At 29.6% G+C, this 19363-nt stretch overlaps 3 protein-coding genes across 4 annotated transcripts; 2 read left to right on the top strand and 1 right to left on the bottom strand.

Moving 5' to 3' along the window:
* The first annotated feature begins 1020 nt into the window (after positions 1-1020).
* LOC119684629 (protein MTO1 homolog, mitochondrial-like) lies at positions 1021-3336 on the top strand. The gene is made up of 2 exons (XM_038098710.1): positions 1021-2379; positions 2433-3336. The coding sequence occupies exons 1-2, from the start codon at positions 1026-1028 to the stop codon at positions 3110-3112; spliced, it is 2034 nt and encodes a 677-aa protein (XP_037954638.1). The 5' UTR covers positions 1021-1025; the 3' UTR covers positions 3113-3336.
* Positions 3337-6317: 2981 nt separating this feature from the next.
* LOC119681964 lies at positions 6318-9843 on the bottom strand. 2 transcript variants are annotated; one of them, XM_038095283.1, is made up of 6 exons: positions 9513-9843; positions 9012-9435; positions 7606-8935; positions 7423-7544; positions 7244-7349; positions 6318-6475 (listed from the first exon to the last, which is right to left on the bottom strand). In XM_038095283.1, the coding sequence occupies exons 1-6, from the start codon at positions 9731-9733 to the stop codon at positions 6351-6353; spliced, it is 2328 nt and encodes a 775-aa protein (XP_037951211.1). In that variant the 5' UTR covers positions 9734-9843; the 3' UTR covers positions 6318-6350. The 2 variants fall into 2 exon arrangements, with proteins under 2 accessions (XP_037951211.1, XP_037951210.1); XM_038095282.1 differs by having other exon boundaries at positions 7606-8931; positions 9008-9435.
* A 2741-nt stretch (positions 9844-12584) lies between these two features.
* On the top strand, positions 12585-18686 carry LOC119679785 (5-oxoprolinase-like). The gene is made up of 8 exons (XM_038092323.1): positions 12585-12960; positions 13017-13296; positions 13405-13717; positions 15267-16029; positions 16088-16830; positions 16896-17156; positions 17222-18422; positions 18483-18686. Exons 1-8 carry the CDS (start codon positions 12775-12777, stop codon positions 18630-18632), a joined length of 3897 nt encoding a protein of 1298 aa, XP_037948251.1. The 5' UTR covers positions 12585-12774; the 3' UTR covers positions 18633-18686.
* Positions 18687-19363: the final 677 nt, after the last annotated feature.

A 19363-nucleotide genomic window follows, 5' to 3' on the forward strand; every position in this document is an offset into this window, starting at 1 on the left:
AGAGGATTATAATTTAGTGGAAGTGGCGCACGGTCACTGAGGTACATATCGAACCTTTGGATGGAAGTTATAGAGATATTAGTAAGTAGAGATTTATATATTACTTGTACTCACCAAGGCTCGGATATATAACTTGTGTGTTTGTTGTTTAAATCGTTTTGTTTTAGCTTTGCATGCAAATCCATACCTTCTCCCTGATGAAACTCCTTAATCACTTTTTGAGTCGCAGCAAATTCGTCAGCATTGAGTATAGGTTGCACAGCAGACAAGAATCTTTCACAGGTTTTGTCTAGTGTAGGTATAGGTAGACGTGGCAAGGAGCGCTGAAAATACATTGTCGGCAGTTTGGAACGTTGCATGTATTGATAATCTGTTCCTTGTGGTGTTGAAGTTACGGATCTAACAGCTTGAGTGCATAATTTTTTCGGACTTTGCAGTAAAATTCCACGCATTTTTAATTATTTTTTAATATATGTTAGACAATAGTGAATAACGCAAAATTCGTTGTACAAAGCAAAATTTCACTAAGTGTGTTGATTTATAAATGCAAAAGCAATGATATAAAAAATACAAAGTCCAAAAACAACAAAATCAACAAGTAAATAAGCAATGGTTGTAATTGAAGAGAAACAAATACTTTTTAAGAGCAGTTTTAGTGTTGCCAATTACTTTTTCGTGAATTCGAATACTGCATATGAAGAATTATTTTAATTAAATTATATTATAAAACAATTTTCTTATTATATAATATAAACTAATTAACTGCATTTAATTCAAAAATTTAAAAAAAAACTAATATTAAATAATTTACATACAAACATCATATTGCTACTGCACATGAGGTTTATAACAAACAATAAATTTTTTTCGGATGACCCATCGTTAATATTCTTTGCTATTCCCTATGAAAAATTAACAGAGCGAAAAAATGCTTTTATTCTCTTAATAATTTTAATAACAGCTGTTGTATTGAACAGCTGTTAGTGTAACAGCTGAGAGATTGTGTTGATTGATTTCTTGTTGTGATGTATAAATTTACGCGTGTCTTTCGATTTAAATTTTTTAACAAAAACGTTTTAAATAAAAAATTTAGCAATAATGCTAATAATCAAAACGTGTCAACTAACTGTTACGACGTAATAGTTATTGGCGGTGGACATGCTGGAACAGAAGCATGTGCAGCATCGGCGCGTATGGGTGCACGCACATTGTTGGTTACCCATAAAGTGGAAACCATAGGTGAAATGTCATGTAATCCGTCATTTGGTGGCATTGGCAAAGGGCATCTTATGCGTGAAATTGATGCACTTGACGGAATTTGTGCTCGTTGCTGTGATGTCTCGGGAGTTAATTATAAGGTATTGAATAAACGACGTGGACCGGCAGTCTGGGGTCCACGGGCACAAATCGATAGAAAACTTTACAAGCAAGCCGTGCAAAAGGAACTGTTCTCAATAAAAAATTTAGACATTCGCTGTGCAGCAGTTGATAATCTCTTAATAAATTACAACGAGTTGGAAGAGTGCGGTAAACGTTGTGAAGGTGTTGTTCTACAAAATGGTGATGTGGTCTATAGTCATACAGTCATTCTAACTACTGGTACCTTTTTGCGTGCACAAATAAATATTGGTTTAGAAACGCGTCCCGCTGGTCGTGTAGGTGATGCTCCCGCAATTGCTTTGGGTAAGAACTTAGAATCAATCGGTTTTCGTATGGGTAGACTGAAAACCGGCACACCTCCACGAATTGCAAAAAATAGCATAAACTATGTTGGATTACCTTTGCATTATGGAGATAATCCACCAATACCATTTTCATTTATGAATGAGAACGTTTGGTTAAGACCGGAAGATCAATTACCTTGCTATTTGACGCATACCACCTCACGCGTTAATGACATAGTACGTGAAAATTTGCATGTCAACCGACATGTAACCGAGGAAATAACTGGACCAAGATATTGTCCATCAATAGAATCGAAAGTGCTACGCTTTCAAGCTAAAACTCATCAAATATGGTTAGAGCCGGAAGGTTTAGATAGTGAACTTATTTATCCACAAGGTTTATCTTGTACATTACCACACGAACAGCAAGAGCAATTGGTGCATGCGATCAAAGGATTGGAATCAGCTGTTGTTGTGCAACCTGGTTATGGTGTAGAATATGATTTTATAGATCCACGCGAATTATATCCAACGCTTGAAACAAAACGTGTATCTAATTTATTTTTTGCTGGTCAAATCAACGGCACCACTGGTTACGAGGAGGCAGCAGCACAGGGCATCGTAGCTGGTGCTAATGCAGCTGGAAAAACAGTTCACTCAACATTACCAAGTGAAAAGCAGAAATTAACTATTAGTCGTACAGAGGGTTATACAGGTAAAAATTAATTTAAATAGATAAAATATGCATTAAAGTATTTTCGCTTTTAGGAGTTCTTATAGATGATTTAACAACTCTCGGTACTAATGAACCATATCGTATGTTCACAAGTCGTGCGGAGTTTCGTTTAACACTGCGTCCAGATAACGCTGATGTCAGATTAACCGAAAAAGGTTACAACTATGGACTAGTATCGGAAACACGTTATAAACATTTTGCAGATATAAAAAGGAAACTTGAATTAGCAGTCTCATGTTTGAAATCCTTAAAACGACATTCTAACTATTGGCGTCAAGCTCTTGGACTACGATTAGCTAAGAATACAATAGAAAAAAGCGCATTTTTAATGTTAGGTGTATCAGCAGATGGAATAACAGTAGATCAATTAATTAAGTTATATCCTGAAGAACTCGATTGGCTTGAAAATGAAAATATTATTAAAGAACGACTTAAAATTGAAGCTCTTTACGACTTTTTTGTTAAAGAACAAATGCAAGAAGTCGAGGATGTGCGACGTGATGAATGTTTATTAATACCCACAGACATTGATTACTTCTCCAGAACATTAAGTCTTTCAAATGAGGAACGTCAAAAGCTAAGCATGATACAACCACAAACAATCGCTGCGGCGAGTCGCATACAAGGCGTCACGCCTTCAACTATTGTACGAATTTTGAAATACGTTAAACGTGCAAATTTAACGCCATCGAATAGCTCAAACACTATCTAGTAGTAGTAGTAGTAGTAGTAGTATTGTAAGGATTTTTCATTAATATTTTAACAATTATTCAAATTAGCTACGAACAATTCGAATTATTTGGATTTGTTTAATATTCGAGCACTTTCGTGCAAAGCCAGTGACGGAATCGTTCGTAATGTTTAAATTACGTGCATTTGATCTGTCATGACCGGATATTTGGATTATTTGTAAAATTCAAACTATCCGAAAACGAACAACACTACTTAATTAATTTTCTTTAAATGTAACTTTATAATTAAATGTATTTTTCTTTTATTTAGAGAAGTTACGTTATTTTAAATTTAAAGATTATTTTTATTTTCTTTATTCTAGCAAATATACAACTTTAAATTCACTTTAAAAATTTTTAAATTGCATATAATATATAATTGTATGATTAAATAAAATACTTTAATATAAAAAAACATTTTTTTGGTAAAATAAAAGTGGAATTTAGCAAAAAAAATATTTAAAATTTTTTTATTAAATTATAAAAATTGTTTAAATTTTAGTTAAAATTTTATATAATCTCTGTTACCAAAACTATTTTAAGAAGAATGTTTTTTTCCATTGCTATTTACTTAACAGAAATTGAAAAACAATAATTTTTTAAATTTTAAACTTTTTTCTTATTTTTAAACGTTTTTCTTCTTTATAAAATCATAAAATGATTTTTCTAACTATATTCGAACTATAAACTTTTATGACTTCTATGACTATAATTTTATGACTAAACAATACATCAATTCTTTATGAATATCCTAATTTTAAATGTTTATAAATTTTTATTTACAAAATCAATTCACGTTTATTATTGGTCCATGGTATGATGTTATTCTTATCTTTATTCTTTACTTCACCATTACATTTTGTTCGGCATGTTGTGGTCATAACTTAGCTGAGAGGGCTAATCCGTTAGTGGTTCCTAAATGTAGACTCAGCCAGTATTGGAACCTGTTTAGTAACGCATGAATCATTGTTATCATTGTTGTTGAAAGGTATTTAATTTGAAACTACTTATTCATTTTTTTTTAAGATTTATGATTAGTTTAAGATCCATGACTTAAGTTGTTTTAAATTAAATAAATAATAAAAGTGAACTTAGATTTATAAATTTGTCTAAGAAATGAAATATAAGAAAATAAAAGATTTTCAACGTTTAATCAACAACAAAGCACACTGAATGCTCAATTAAATATTATTTTAATAATATTTTTGTTAATGTAGAATATTTATTTCAATAAAATCATAGAAAACATAGAAAATAAGGACGTGTCATTTCTATGTTTTGGTTAAAATTATTATTACATTAACAGCGTAACATATAATTGCTAAATAATCAAGAAAATGTCAACAAGCGACTCATCCATGTTAAAGAAATGCCACTTATTTGGATGATAAATTTATAATCCACACACCCAACCTCATACAATTATGTTGGAGCAAGTCACAACCCGTATGATATTCAACGCGTACGCATATGGTTTTTCAAACGGTATTGCAAACGGTAATAAAGTGTAATATTTAAACGGTAAAATATTTTTATTAAATTTTAAACTTTAGTCTTGATGTACGTGCTTTCAAACGAAGACGCTTTCTAACGTGTTTGGCCGCGTCGGTAATTAATACAGTAAATTAGTGGTGTTATTTGATATTACATTTGTTTTTAAAATGTTTTTTATTTGATTTTTATTAATATTTTAATAATTATTTTAATTATTACAATTTTAATATTAAAATTTTATTTAAAAAAGTTCGTTGAGTATTTTGGAAGTATTTCACAAAATTTTGGAAGGTAATTTATATTACATTAGTTTACTTTTTATGGTTTAAAGTGTTCAAAACCATTTATTTATAATAATTATTTCAAAATTTTAAATTTGACAAAAAGTTTTATTGTGTTTTAATTGGTAAAAGTTATATCCGGTAGTTTCATTCAAAATAAAAAATAATAAATTTTCTAATTAATATTTAAAAGCTTGTATAAAATATGGATATAAAAAACTTATTTCGAGATCTAATTTTCAATAACTGGTAAGTCTTAAATCATTTTTATATAATTTAATACAAAAATAAATTTTTATATATATATCGTTTATGTAGTTTTATATGTTAAAAATGCAACTACAGATAATTATATATATTATGTTATTTAAAAGTAATATTTTGCAATTACATATATGATTTTAAGGAATGATATAAAAATATAGCAATATATAACATATTTATTTGCCATAAATAGAGTATAATATAACTAATATACTCTAGATTCTTTAATAATAATATACATTATTCAATTCTTAAGAAAATATTTAGAAACTTATTTAAGCAAAATGAAAAAAATAGTATTTTTCCCTTGAATATAAAATTATTTTGCAAAGTTGTTTAACACAACTTTCATTGAATTTCCAACTTTAACTATATGTGTTTATTTTATATTGTTTCTATTTATTTAATATTCTATCAAATATCAAACAGAAAGTCAAACATTTTGTGTATTAAGTTTTATATAAGAGTATAGTAATATGAGTATAGTGTAAGGTAGAACCAACTATATTCGTCCTATATTAGCAACTCCTTAGGGATATAGTTTTAAAGGATTATAGTCGTTTCTTTGGTAGTTTACTATGCTCTCACTTTTCTACTGCAATGAGCGTCATCTTCGTTAATCTCATTTGTCATATTCTGTGCAATTATTAAAAATATATTAATAATGCATTAATGTTTTAAATAAACATTATTTTTAAAAAAGTTAAAAATTACGTGTATGGTTCACTACTTGCCTATAACTAATGAATTATGTATACAAATAAAACAGTATTAAGATATATCAACTATTGCAACTCGATACTAATTACAAAATCTTCCTAGTTTTCTTCAACAAGTAATAATTATATTATTTCATTGAGTTCATAATATCCCTACATCATATTTAGCTATATAAATACATACCTCATTTTAATTAAGATATAAAAATACATTTAAAGTTTTTATATAATTTATTAAAGCTTATCGCTTTCAATATGTATAAACCAAATATAAATTTTATGTATAATAAACAAACATATGATAATAAACAATAAATAAACTAAAAATATTTCATTCAGTACAATACATTGAAAAAATTAAATGTAACAATTTTACAAAATTATTAAATAAATTTATTTTTTTAGACAAACAAAACTATTAAACGTATTTCACAAATATTTAACAAATAGTTATTACTCTATTATTTTTGAAGCAATTTTGGCTCAATCATATCATTCAACTTAATATTAATAATGTCTGTATCTGTAGAATCATCGAATTCAGTAGCAAACTTGGAAGGGATACGATGTATTTGAGAATGACCATCTATTTAAAATAAAAAAATTTTTGTGTTGTTAATTATTTATTTATACTCATTGACTTATGTGATTTGGTGGCAGAAATTAAAAAAATTTCGTAGGTCTAATAAATATATCAGGGTTTATATATACATTTAATATTATTATTGTAATTCATTATTGTTCTGAAAACCTTTTTAGTAAAATATAGTTTTTATTAAAGAACAGATTTTATTAAAAATATATAATTTATTAGATATAAAAAATAAATGTTTCTATTAAGCAAAAAATCTCTTTCGTCATAATTGATTTTAAAAACCAAATTTAATTTAAAATAAAGTATTTAATTTAAAAAAAAATTTTATTTAAAATAAAATATTTATTAAAATAGTTTCAAAAACTAGTGACCTACAATAACAAAAATTATTTTTATATTATTTTAATTAATTGAATTTTTGACTAACCATACAACTCATTATTTTATTAAAATAAAATATTTAATTAAAATATTAAATATTAAAACTACTATTAAATTTAAAGTATTAATTAAAAAAAATATTAAATTAAAGAAAGAATGAAAATAAAAACGGAAGCTTCAGTAGGCATAAAACTCGTGTTTAAATATATCATTTTAAAGATTTTTTATTAAACCGTTTCGAAACATTGACATATATATAACTAAACCTATCGAATAATTATATTTTAGTTTTGCATATATTTTTAAATTATTCACGTAAGTCGTTATCAGTATAAATAAAAACAATATATTAAAATAAAAAAAAATAATAATTTTTACCTAATATACGCCATTTTATACTTTTTGTTCTTTTATTGACATATTCGCATATTCCTTTAATATAATCTGTTATAGTGGGTGTACATAATTCATCTAAGCGAAGCATCTGAAAATATGAAACACATAAAAATATAATATATTATTATACAATACATCTTTTTTTAAATGTAACTGTTTACCTTAAATATTACAATATCGCCAACATTTGGCAAATCATTTAATGGTTTAGATTTTTCTAGTTGTTTTTTTAAATCAGTCTCACCCACTGTTACAGACGTAGTTATATCCATTAAAAAGCTTTCTAAAATAGTAATAGAGTTTTATTGCAAAAATTTTTCATCGAAGTAATTTTATTTGAATACCATTCTCTGTTTCATCTAAATCTATAACTTCATCACTATTTTCATCGAATGTGTAATCCATATGGATATCTGTTTTGTTTGCAGCTAAAAGTTCACTAGCATTTGCATTGATTTCACTTACAATAATTGAATTAGTACAATTTTGAATTGAAATTCTAGGCAATTCTGCTTCAATAGTTATATCAACATTTGAATTTGCTAATTGTTCATTCAGTTTACTTTCTTCATTTGTCAAATTAAGATCATCATGTCTATCGGATTCATCGCATTCATTTTCAATTGACATAACACTAGAATTATTCAAACGTGAATCAAGCCATTCTGTGTCATTATTTAAGTCCATAATCTTATTTATGTCGCTATTATACAATTGTGTAACATTTTTCTTTTTATCATCACCATCGCAAATTTTAGTACTGTTCATAGCAGTTACATCCATTTGGAAGATGTCACCATGGTTACTAACAGATACCTTTGATACTTCTAACGTATCATTTTTTTCATTTTGCTCAGCTATAGCAAGATTTTCTTTACTTATATTAAGTGGAGTTGTTATCTGATTTTTAAATATAATGCTTGATTTACAAACTGGGCTGTCTGTGCGACGATAGTGTTTGTTTAATGGTCCAATATTATTAGTTTTAGCACTTAAGTTTTTGAATAACACATTCGAGGTATTGAGTTCTGTGTTATTTTTGCTGATATCAAGTCCGCTTATATTATCCTCGCTATTTCTCTCTTTCTCTACTAATAAAATTTTTTTACTTGGACTTTTTACTTTTAACTTCTCACATATTTCAGATTTATTGAAAGTAGTCATACATTGTAATTCTTCGATTTCATTTAGTATAATAGATTCATCATTAACTTCTGAAAATGATTTTTTTCTACTGATATCAGTTCCAGTTTTATTTACATCATTATCTTCGTTGCAAGAGTTATCATCTGCGCAATTTGCTTGATGTGAGTCAGTCTTATTTACTTCTTTAAATTTATTTAGTGTTTCTTTTGGAGTAATTATGACGTGTTCAATTATTGAAACACTATTCCTTTTGCTTTGATTAGATATAGAATTATTAAACTGTCTCCGCTCGTTATTTGTAACACCACAACGAAAACTGATAAATTCCCGTTGTTTTGCTGGTTTTCCTCTATCTACAGAAACGTTTTTACTAAGATCGGGATTATCCGCTTTAGAATCGAAAAATATATGCTGAGATTTAATTTGCGAGTTTGTGTTTGTGCTCAATCTTAAATCTTTTTCGTTGAGAGTCCGTGTTGAAGTCAGAATATTTATATCACAGGAAGTGTCCAAATTAGCTTGCTCTATGAATAAAATCAGAAAATGTGAAAATAAATGATAAAATTTTACTTAAAAAATATAGTAAATTATATCTACTACCTTCAGGAGAACTATTTGAAATGTTTACTTTATTTTTTTTATTCGTACGTTCACGTTTTTTTTTATTGGACAATACGTTTGACACGATTTCATTAGTTACTGGTTCTATATCAGCCACAATTTCTGTACTAATATTTATATTACATTTGCTTAATTGATTTATTTGTGGCTCTGTGCAAGTCACAACTTCATTAGTACTGGATATTTCGCATGATTTTTCTTTTGGTTGAACATCTAATATGCTTTTGGTACGTTTTGGTTGATTTGGAGTTGAACTCTTGCAGCCATTTTCAAGCACTTGGAATTTACGTTTTCTTTGTTTTAGGTCATCATTTAACATTGATAATGTTTCAGCACATTCATCTTCAGCAGCTTTCGCTTTAGATTTTCTAAATTTTTTTCTTAATGAGTCTTCAGGTATAAATGCTCTATCAATTAAAATCAATTAAAACATTGAAACACTTATAATATGTAATTTATTCTTTAAATTTTAAAAATATCTTACTTTATAATGCTAAAAAATTTTAACATTTTAACTGGTTCTTCAGGTGGTATGAAGCAGTCATCCGCTGTAAGAAATAGTACCGGCTTTATTTCAAATAAATGCTCCACGCGGTGCTGTAGCGCTGCTATGGATGTCCATGTTGGATCAACCATTACTATAACCAATTTTCTTTGATCATTAAAAAAACTGGATAAGTCAATTTTTACAGTGAACCTCTTCATTTTTTAACACGCGCGTCAAAAACGAATTCACTTGCGCCAAATAAAACTAGCCGCTTTGTGTGCTCTAATGGTGGTAGAAACTGCGATAATTAATCGATAACAATCTTGAAATTAATAGTTTTTTTTTTAAATTCAGAAATGGTTAAATCATAAACCACTATGATTTTTTATTAGGTATGCTTATTATTACTCAAGCTAAAATACTTAAACTTTTTTGGCTTGGTTTTATTCCATTGACAAAATAACATATGATGAAAATTTGTTTTAAAGAGCTGTCAAGAATACAAAAATATAATGACGTAATTTGCCTCTGTTAAAAAAATCATGAATTCTGAAAAGGTACTCGCAATGGGGTAAACATATTTCATGTATGATCAATGCTATTTTGGTAGCGTAGTCACCAATCAAACCTCTATCGTACACTACATATTTTGCTTAGGCAGAACCATATAGAAAATGCTCTAATATTAAAACATACATAGCTTCTAGTTCATGCATAAGAAGGAAGCTTTTTTGGTACGGACTGGGTAGACAAATAATTTTTTTACTTTTCTTTATTATAGTACGTTTATTATATATCTTTGTATGCCAAGGTAAGTTAAGAATTTCTATTAAATGTGATGCTTGGACTTTGTTTTTGTGCTTTTTTTATTAAACTATATATGACTGGCTTTGTGTGCATAAAATGCAAAAGTTCTTCCAAAATTTTGTAAATTTGATATTTCCTGAAATTTTCTACTGGCTTCAGACAAATATATGAGGTTTGCCTATTATATGATGATTAAGTACAGGCAATAGCGCTACCATAGCTTTTGAAGTGTAAATGCTATTAATATTTTCAATATATTCGATTGTGAAGACCTATGGTCTACCCTATAGTAGCAAAGGTATTATAAGGTGTGGTAATAAACACCATGCTATTCAATAATTAATTATGTTTTATATTTTAAGTTTTTATTATTATTTTAATAAATTATATAAAACAAAATAATTAATAAAATTTTATTACTCAAATTATATAAAATGGTAATTCCATTACTAAATTTAATTTAATTATATAAAATCGAATTAGTAACTCAATTTTATTAAATATTAATTATAATTACATAAAATATATTTATTTATATCAAGGTGAATATTTATTTTATTGTTAATTTTTCTAAGCATTTATATATATTATTAGACTAAAGTTTTTTATACAAATTCTAATTTTCACAACTTTTTTTAATTTGTTGTTAAATTTTGAGCTATATTGACAACTTTTTAGTGCCCACTTTATGTTTTTGTATAATAGAACTTTTATTAAAAAGTCTAACAAAATTTGGTAGTAACTTTCGCACATCGGCTCTTTAAAGCTATTTTCACTTTATACATATAACAGGGCAGTTATACAAATAGTCATATAACGAATGATTAATGCAATTTTACACTGTTTTTGGTAATTCCCAAAAGGCATGTTATGCAGAGAGACATATCAGTATTGTACTTTTCGTATTTTTACTACTACTTTTATACTTCTTGGTTGTGCCTAAATTTAAATGGAAATATAGACACACTCACTTTTTCGTTGGCTGTATTTCAAAAGGTGGATATGTAAAATACACTAAAATTTTTGGACGCAATTTTAAAAATGGCTAAAATTAAGAAAATTAATTACGATGAAATGTCTTTAAAGATTCTTCAAGCTCTTAACGTATATGTGGATAATATAGTTTTTTGGTGTGAAGAGCATAGAAGCTTAATTAGAGAAGCCTTAAAATTTGTGAAAATGCTGCAAAAAGAACAACGACATGAAAGATTACGTGCATTGAGATTGTGTGTGATGAAATTGCGGCGAAAATATAAAAGAATTTGTGTTTAATTTACATGAATCAAATTACATATATGAATCAAAACAACTGCTGCTCTTAAATATTGATGCATACAAGAACTTTTACAAGGATGTTTAATGACACTTTAAATGCTATTTACACAGATGGAAAGTGTGATTTGCAAAAAAAAAAGAAAACATTTATCATTTGATTTTGTGTTGCTTGTAATATTGTTTTTATTTCTGGTGTTTTTTTTTAATCGAAACTTGCACTCATAATTGCTAATTTAAAAGTTTTTAAGACAGTGATAAGTAAGCTAATGGGCATAAAAAATACGAAAGGGTAATACCACTCACCTTTGCATAGTTTTTGTATAGTAAATGCATTTGCATATGTTTTTCCATAAAGTTTTAAACACTTTAACAATACTTTTATAACAAATAAAAATATTTATGAAATTAATAATCTTAAATTTTGATATAATTAGAAAATATATACCTTATGAAAAATCTATTACTAATTAAATAATTGTGCAACGAAAAATTCCTAAAAGTTTGCTCCTAATTTGAATTCGCATCATGTTTGTATGAGTATCTTCTTAAGAAGCGGTCACTGCAGATAGTTGGCAATAAAATGTGTTCCCACCGAATGGGAATATGTATCAGTGCGTACGCTGATAAATTTTGGAATGTTTCGAACATCAGAATGTAACAATATTTTGAAACTTAAATTTTATAATTGAACCTTTTTGGCAAATTAAAAAAAAATTTTTTTATATTTGTATTTTTATATTAAAAACCAAAAACATAAACAACACTTTCCAATATATACGATAGGTTAATATATGATATATTACAATTGATATGCAGGATACACTTGAATTTCGTACTGAAACCGTTTAATAAATTTTTAAACAGACAAATGGTTTCAGTTTAAAATGAATAAAATAAAATTATACATTGCTCTTATATCAATAATTCGAAATGATCAACTTGAACGTAATCAAAATTTTGTTGTAAAATATTTAAAATTAATCGATTACAGTGTGAACATCGCCTAATTTCGTTTGTTTATCTTTTGCACTGAAAAAAATTCAGTTTTTCTTATCAATTTCGTGACAACGATATATATTGTACATAATGTTTATATATATGTATGTAAGGATGTGCCACCAAACATTAGTTTTTCAACAAGTGTTGAAGAAGTATCAACTTAAAGTGCAAAGAAAAAATGGTTAAGCAGGCTGCAAATGAAAAAAGCAAAAAATTTAATTTTGCAATTGATCGCGGCGGCACCTTTACAGATATAATATGTATGTGCCCCGACGGAAAAGTAAAAACATTAAAATTACTATCTGAAGATCCAGCACGATATAGTGATGCTCCACGTGAAGGCATACGACGTATCTTAAAGGAGGTAAGCTCACAAAATAAAAATATTTTATGTAATATTTCGAAATTTAAACGCTACAGGAAACGGGATGCGATACAACTGCTTCAGGGCTAGTTGATACATCATCAATTGGCTGGGTACGTATGGGAACAACTGTTGCTACAAATGCACTACTTGAACGTAAAGGTGATCCAGTTGCATTAGTGGTGAATAAAGGCTTTAAAGATTTACTTTATATTGGTAATCAAGCTCGTCCAAAGATTTTTGAACTCAACATACGTAAGCCTTCTAATTTATATAAAGTTGTAGTGGAGGTAGATTGTCGTATAGTCCCAGAACAACAGGAGCGCTGTCAGCTAAGTAAGTTTCTACTTTTGTGATATATACAAAATAAGATCAAATCAAAATAATTGTGCTTAAATTAAAATAGTTATGAGTTTAGTTTTTTAACAGTTTTGTTGTTTTTAGAAAATAAATGGAAAGTGTTAACAGGAGCAGCTGGTGCAAAATATCTTGAAAAAAATTCAGTTGATGAAACTGCAATACGCACAGCTTTACAGCAAGTTCGTCAGCAAGGAATTCAATCACTAGCCGTAGTTCTGGCACATAGTTATGCTTGTCCAGAGCATGAACTCCGCATTGGTGAAATTGCGCGTGATATTGGTTTTACTCACATAACCCTTTCGCATCAAGCAATGCCTATGTGTCGTTTGGTGGCACGCGGATTCACAGCCTGTGCCGAGGCATACCTAACGCCACATGTGAAACGTTATTTAGAAAGGTAAAATTCAACTCTAGACCCAAATCGCTAGTTGTTATTATTATGTTTGTAACATAAATCATCCTAAAAGAAAAGCATATAATAGAATTACAAAACTTGCTCAATGGTATAATTTTTAAAGAGTGAGGAAATGAAGGGGAGTATTGAGGCAAGAAATGTTATATGATGAAAATCTTGAATTTTATCTGTGTTAAAATGAAGAATTAGTGTAGATATTGAGGTGTCAAGATGTAGATTTAAATATTTAAACAAACCTTAATTGAAGAAATAGCGGAGCGTGTGACGTCATGAGAAATAAAGTACAAAATCGCTATTTTGTTTTATAGCTTAGTTAATTAACTAGCATTTTTCTGCTAGTTACTTGATTACTTTTATCTTAATAATCATTTATCATTGTTGTTTGTTTAAATTAAATTTATTATTTGCATTTATATTACTTGATAGGCACAATCACACCAGTAATTAATACGGATTTTATAAATAGAAGTGCTAATTAAGATAAAATATGAAAATAACTTCTTTTTACGCTAAAGATGTTATTTTACAAAATAAAATATTTTATGTTATAAAACTTTTTATATTATTTAAAAAAACACGTAATATGCAACAACAAAGTTTATTTTAGCTTTGCCGGATCTTTAATACCATTCACATCTGTAGATAGTTTTATAATTTAGCTTATTATTAATTTCATTTATTTTTTCATACTTTTCAATTTTTTATTTTTATTAAAATCAATATACATACTTAAATACATACATTAAATACATACATATATAATATTATTTTTGAGCAGTGATTGTATATTAATATGGAATATTTATGGTTATAAATTCTCATAAGAAAATCAGTATTTTCTTTGTAGAATTCTTGATAAAATATTTGTGGGAATCAGAGGTTATCGGTCCCTGAGTTACTAGTAGCCGGTGTCTCTTTTATGAAATAATAGACTTTGACATTAATGTTAAAGAGGCTATGTTTGAGACCTCCTGATGCCTTGCATTCCGCTAAATGATATAGCCAATTCATTTTATTCATATTTAACTTTACCTTCAATATCAAAAAAAGTTGGTTTGTGGAATGTATTTCATTTAACTTACCACACTGATTCATTTTATTCATATTTAACTTTACCTTCAATAGCAAAAAAAGTTGGTTTGTGGAATGTATTTCATTTAACTTACCACACTGATTGACTATTTTGCCAATTAACTGAGATAAGCGGATATGTTTATGTTGTTGTTGTAGTCTATACAATAGACAGGCTGTTGAGTAGTATGCAACACTTGCCCAATGACTTTGTGGCATACAAAACATACAATCCTATTTGGTTTATGTAAGTGTAGAAAGTAATTTCTTCCACTACTGAATATGCCTTCTAATATTATAAATCATAATAAACATGTCTAAGACTCTTCTATTTTACATATGTGATATATATATATATATATATATATATATATATATATATGTGTGTGTATGTAGTTCTTTGCTTATTACTATTCCTACTAAACTTACTATTCCTGCATCCATTTTGATTCTAATTAAGTTTTAAATCTGGTTTTGAAAATCAACTTGCTGGAGTCGATGTACTTTTTATGCAATCGGATGGTGGTTTAACTCAAATGGATAATTTTCGTGGTGCTCGGGCAGTTTTATCGGGTCCAGCTGGTGGTGTTGTTGGTTATGCTGTTACTGGAGCGCGTGAAACAGATTTACCACTTATCGGATTTGATATGGGTGGCACTTCAACAGATGTTTCAAGATTTGCTGGGACATATGAGCATGTGATAGAAAGCACTACAGCAGGTGTTACAATACAAGCACCACAGTTAGATATTAATACTGTGGCAGCTGGTGGCGGTTCACGTTTATTTTTCCGTTCGGGTCTCTTTGTAGTTGGCCCTGAATCTGCTGGAGCTCATCCCGGTCCAACTTGCTATAAGAAAGGCGGTCCGTTAACGGTTACTGATGCTAACTTAGTACTGGGCAGAATTTTGCCGCAATACTTTCCTAAAATATTCGGTCCCAAAGAGAACGAACCTTTAGACTATTTAGAGACAAAAAGAAATTTCGAAAAACTTCAAGTTACCATTAATGATTATTTAGCGACCACTGAAGAGAAAAACCATATGTCAATAGAATCAATTGCTTTGGGATTTATACGCGTAGCAAATGAAGCTATGTGTCGTCCAATACGTGCTTTGACACAATCGCGTGGTTTGGACACATCACGACATGTGTTGGCTTGTTTTGGCGGTGCTGGTGGCCAGCATGCATGCTCAATTGCTCGAGAATTGGGCATAAGTAAGGTTAGTCATAATTTATTTTTCATCTTGAAATATATTTATTAATTTTGGCTACTTTTAGGTTGTAGTTCATAAATATGCTGGTATTTTATCTGCTTACGGCATGGCACTTGCTGATGTAGTGCATGAAACTCAGGAGCCGTGTGGCTTAGTTTTTAATGATGAAAATGCTGGAATTTTTGAAGAACGTTTAAATTTGCTTTCAGAAGAATGTACATCTTCGCTAAAGCAGCAAGGTTTTCAAAATATTTCCCTGAAACCATTTTTACATTTACGCTACGAAGGAACTGATTGCGCGCTCATTTGTTCACCTGCTTCATCAAGCAAAACTGACAATATTTTATTAAAAAAATATGGTGACTTTTACACCACATTTTTAGAGCGTTATAGATCTGAATTTGGTTTTGTTCTACAAAATCGCTCAATTATAGTAGATGATATAAGAGTACGTGGTCTGGGTATTAACGATACTCCTCCAGAATTGCCGATCGGAGTAGCAGATAATAAGACGCCACAACCAGAAACTTATACTCAAATTTATTTCGACATGGGGGTATTTAACTCACCGGTATATCTTACTAAAGATCTACTTGCAAATCATGTAATAAATGGGCCTGCTATACTAATTGATCAGTTATCAACAATTCTTGTTGAACCAAATTGCACGGCCGAAATCACGCGTTTAGGGGATATAGTGATAAACGTCACTACAAGTGGAACCACTATCGTTGATGATAAACTTGACGCGATACAATTAAGCATATTTAGTCATCGCTTCATGAGCATCGCTGAGCAAATGGGAAGGTATATTCATTTCTATATATATTTAATAGAATCTTAATAGCAATATTTATAATATACAACTTTAGAGTTCTTCAACGTACTTCAATTTCAACTAATATTAAAGAACGTCTCGATTTTTCTTGCGCCTTATTTGGGCCTGATGGTGGTTTAGTCAGTAATGCCCCTCATATACCCGTTCACTTGGGTGCCATGCAGGAGACTGTACAATATCAACTAAAACAACGTGGTGAAACATTGAAAAATGGTGATGTTATTCTCTCTAACCATCCACAAGCTGGTGGATCCCATCTCCCTGACTTAACTGTAATAACACCCGTTTTTTATCAGTATGTCTACATAACTCAATAATTCAATTTTGTATGTTAAACTTTTATTTCTCTAAATACTTCAGAAATGAACTGAAACCAGTTTTTTTCGTTGCTTCACGTGGTCATCACGCCGACATAGGTGGAATAACACCTGGCTCAATGCCGCCACATTCCACTTCACTTTCACAAGAAGGTGCTGCATTCAAATCTTTCCTTATAGTTGAAAACGGCATATTTCAGGAAGAGCAAGTTGTTGAACGCTTTACAACCCCAACTGGTGCAAAAGGTGCTACAGGCACGAGAAATTTGTCAGATAATATATCTGATTTAAAAGCACAAATTGCTGCAAACCAAAAGGGCATACAGTTGGTTTCAGAGTTGATCGATAGCTATGGTCTACATGTAGTACAATCCTACATGCGCTATATACAACAAAATGCGGAAGTGGCGGTAAGGGATATGTTGAAGCAAATAGCAAGGGATACATTACAACGCACTGGTACAACAGTACTAGAAGCAGTAGAATGTATGGATGATGGTTCACCAATAAAATTATGTGTTACTATTGATGCAGAAAATGGTTCTGCACTTTGTGATTTTACTGGATCTGGTGTCGAAGTATGGGGCAATTGCAATGCACCGAGAGCAATTACACTTTCAGCTCTCATATATTGTTTACGTTGTATGGTGGGTTATGATGTACCACTCAATCAAGGCTGCCTTGCGCCTATAAAAATTATCATACCTAAAAACTCTATACTTGATCCTTCTGAGGGTGCAGCAGTAGTTGGAGGAAATGTATTAACCTCACAACGTATTGTTGATACTGTATTGAAAGCATTTAATGTTTGTGCAGCCTCACAGGGTTGTATGAATAATATTACTATTGGTGATGAAATGTGGGGCTATTATGAAACAGTAGCCGGAGGTAGTGGTGCAGGACCAACATGGAATGGTGTTGGTGGTGTGCATACACATATGACAAATACACGCATAACTGATCCAGAAATACTTGAATCACGTTATCCAATAATTTTAAATCGTTTCTGTTTACGTTCTGATAACTCTGGTGGGTATGGGCAGTTTTATGGTGGCGAAGGAATTGAAAGAGAGCTACTATTTCGTAAAGCAGTCACTTTATCAGTGCTTACCGAAAGGCGTACACTGCAACCTTATGGATTGGATGGTGGTTCACCTGGCAAATGTGGACTTAATTTGTTACAGAAGAGTGATGGACGCATTATTTCACTCGGTGGAAAAACATGTATTGATGTAGAAACTGGAGTGAGTTATATAGTGCAAAAAAATTTGTAATAGATTTTATACGCAAGTTTCTTATTTTAGGATATATTTTCAATGAAAACGCCTGGAGGAGGAGGTTATGGTAAAGCTACTTCTAACTCACAAGCATTGATTGACAAAAACACGAATGCACAGCAATTTACTGAACGAGGCACAGTTTATGAATATCGTCAGGCGCAAGAGTCAGCTTAAAAAATTCTTTGAAGTTATTTTTTTTTAAGTTGGAATTTAAATCATGCAAGTGCAATTTTAAAAAATATTTTTGTAAATAATTTGTTTTTACATATGCATATATGTGTTTATATTGTTATTAAACTTTGTTAACCCATACAATTTTTATTTTAGTCTAATTAGTTATTTTTATTTTGTTACTTCACTAAACATTGTTGTTTTTGTAACTCTATAAAATAATCTGCTTTTTGAGTCCTTGTCGCAAAAGTTGAGTCGAATATTAACGGCTATATTTGAAACACTCAGTCTACCATGCAAGTGAGAAATGATTGTACTCGAAATGTAGGCAGTGGATTATAAATTTAGATGAACGAGAAGTTTTTAAGTAAGAAACATTTTTGTCTGGTCAAACATGTTCTGCTTGTTACTTTTTTAATTTAGAAGTAAGATATATAGGGCGATAGACTAATTGTTGATGTTTGAATCTGGTCGTGTGACTGCTACAGCCCAAGAAGAGGAGGAAATGCTGATAGTGGACAATCTAAGTCCGAGAGCCACTCACAAATGCAGAGCTCAAGAATTATTTAAACATTCCAATGCACCAATCTAAGCCCGAAAACCACTCAGTAATTCAGAGCCCAAGAAATTTTTAAATATTTAAATGCACAAGAACGGTAATTTTTATGAGTAACTAAACTAAATTTGGCAGATCTTTTTCTTTGTAATTTTAAACCATAAATTAATTTTCTTTT

Source organism: Teleopsis dalmanni, chromosome 2 (assembly GCF_002237135.1).
Source record: "Teleopsis dalmanni isolate 2A chromosome 2, ASM223713v2, whole genome shotgun sequence".
Lineage (NCBI taxonomy): Eukaryota > Metazoa > Arthropoda > Insecta > Diptera > Diopsidae > Teleopsis > Teleopsis dalmanni.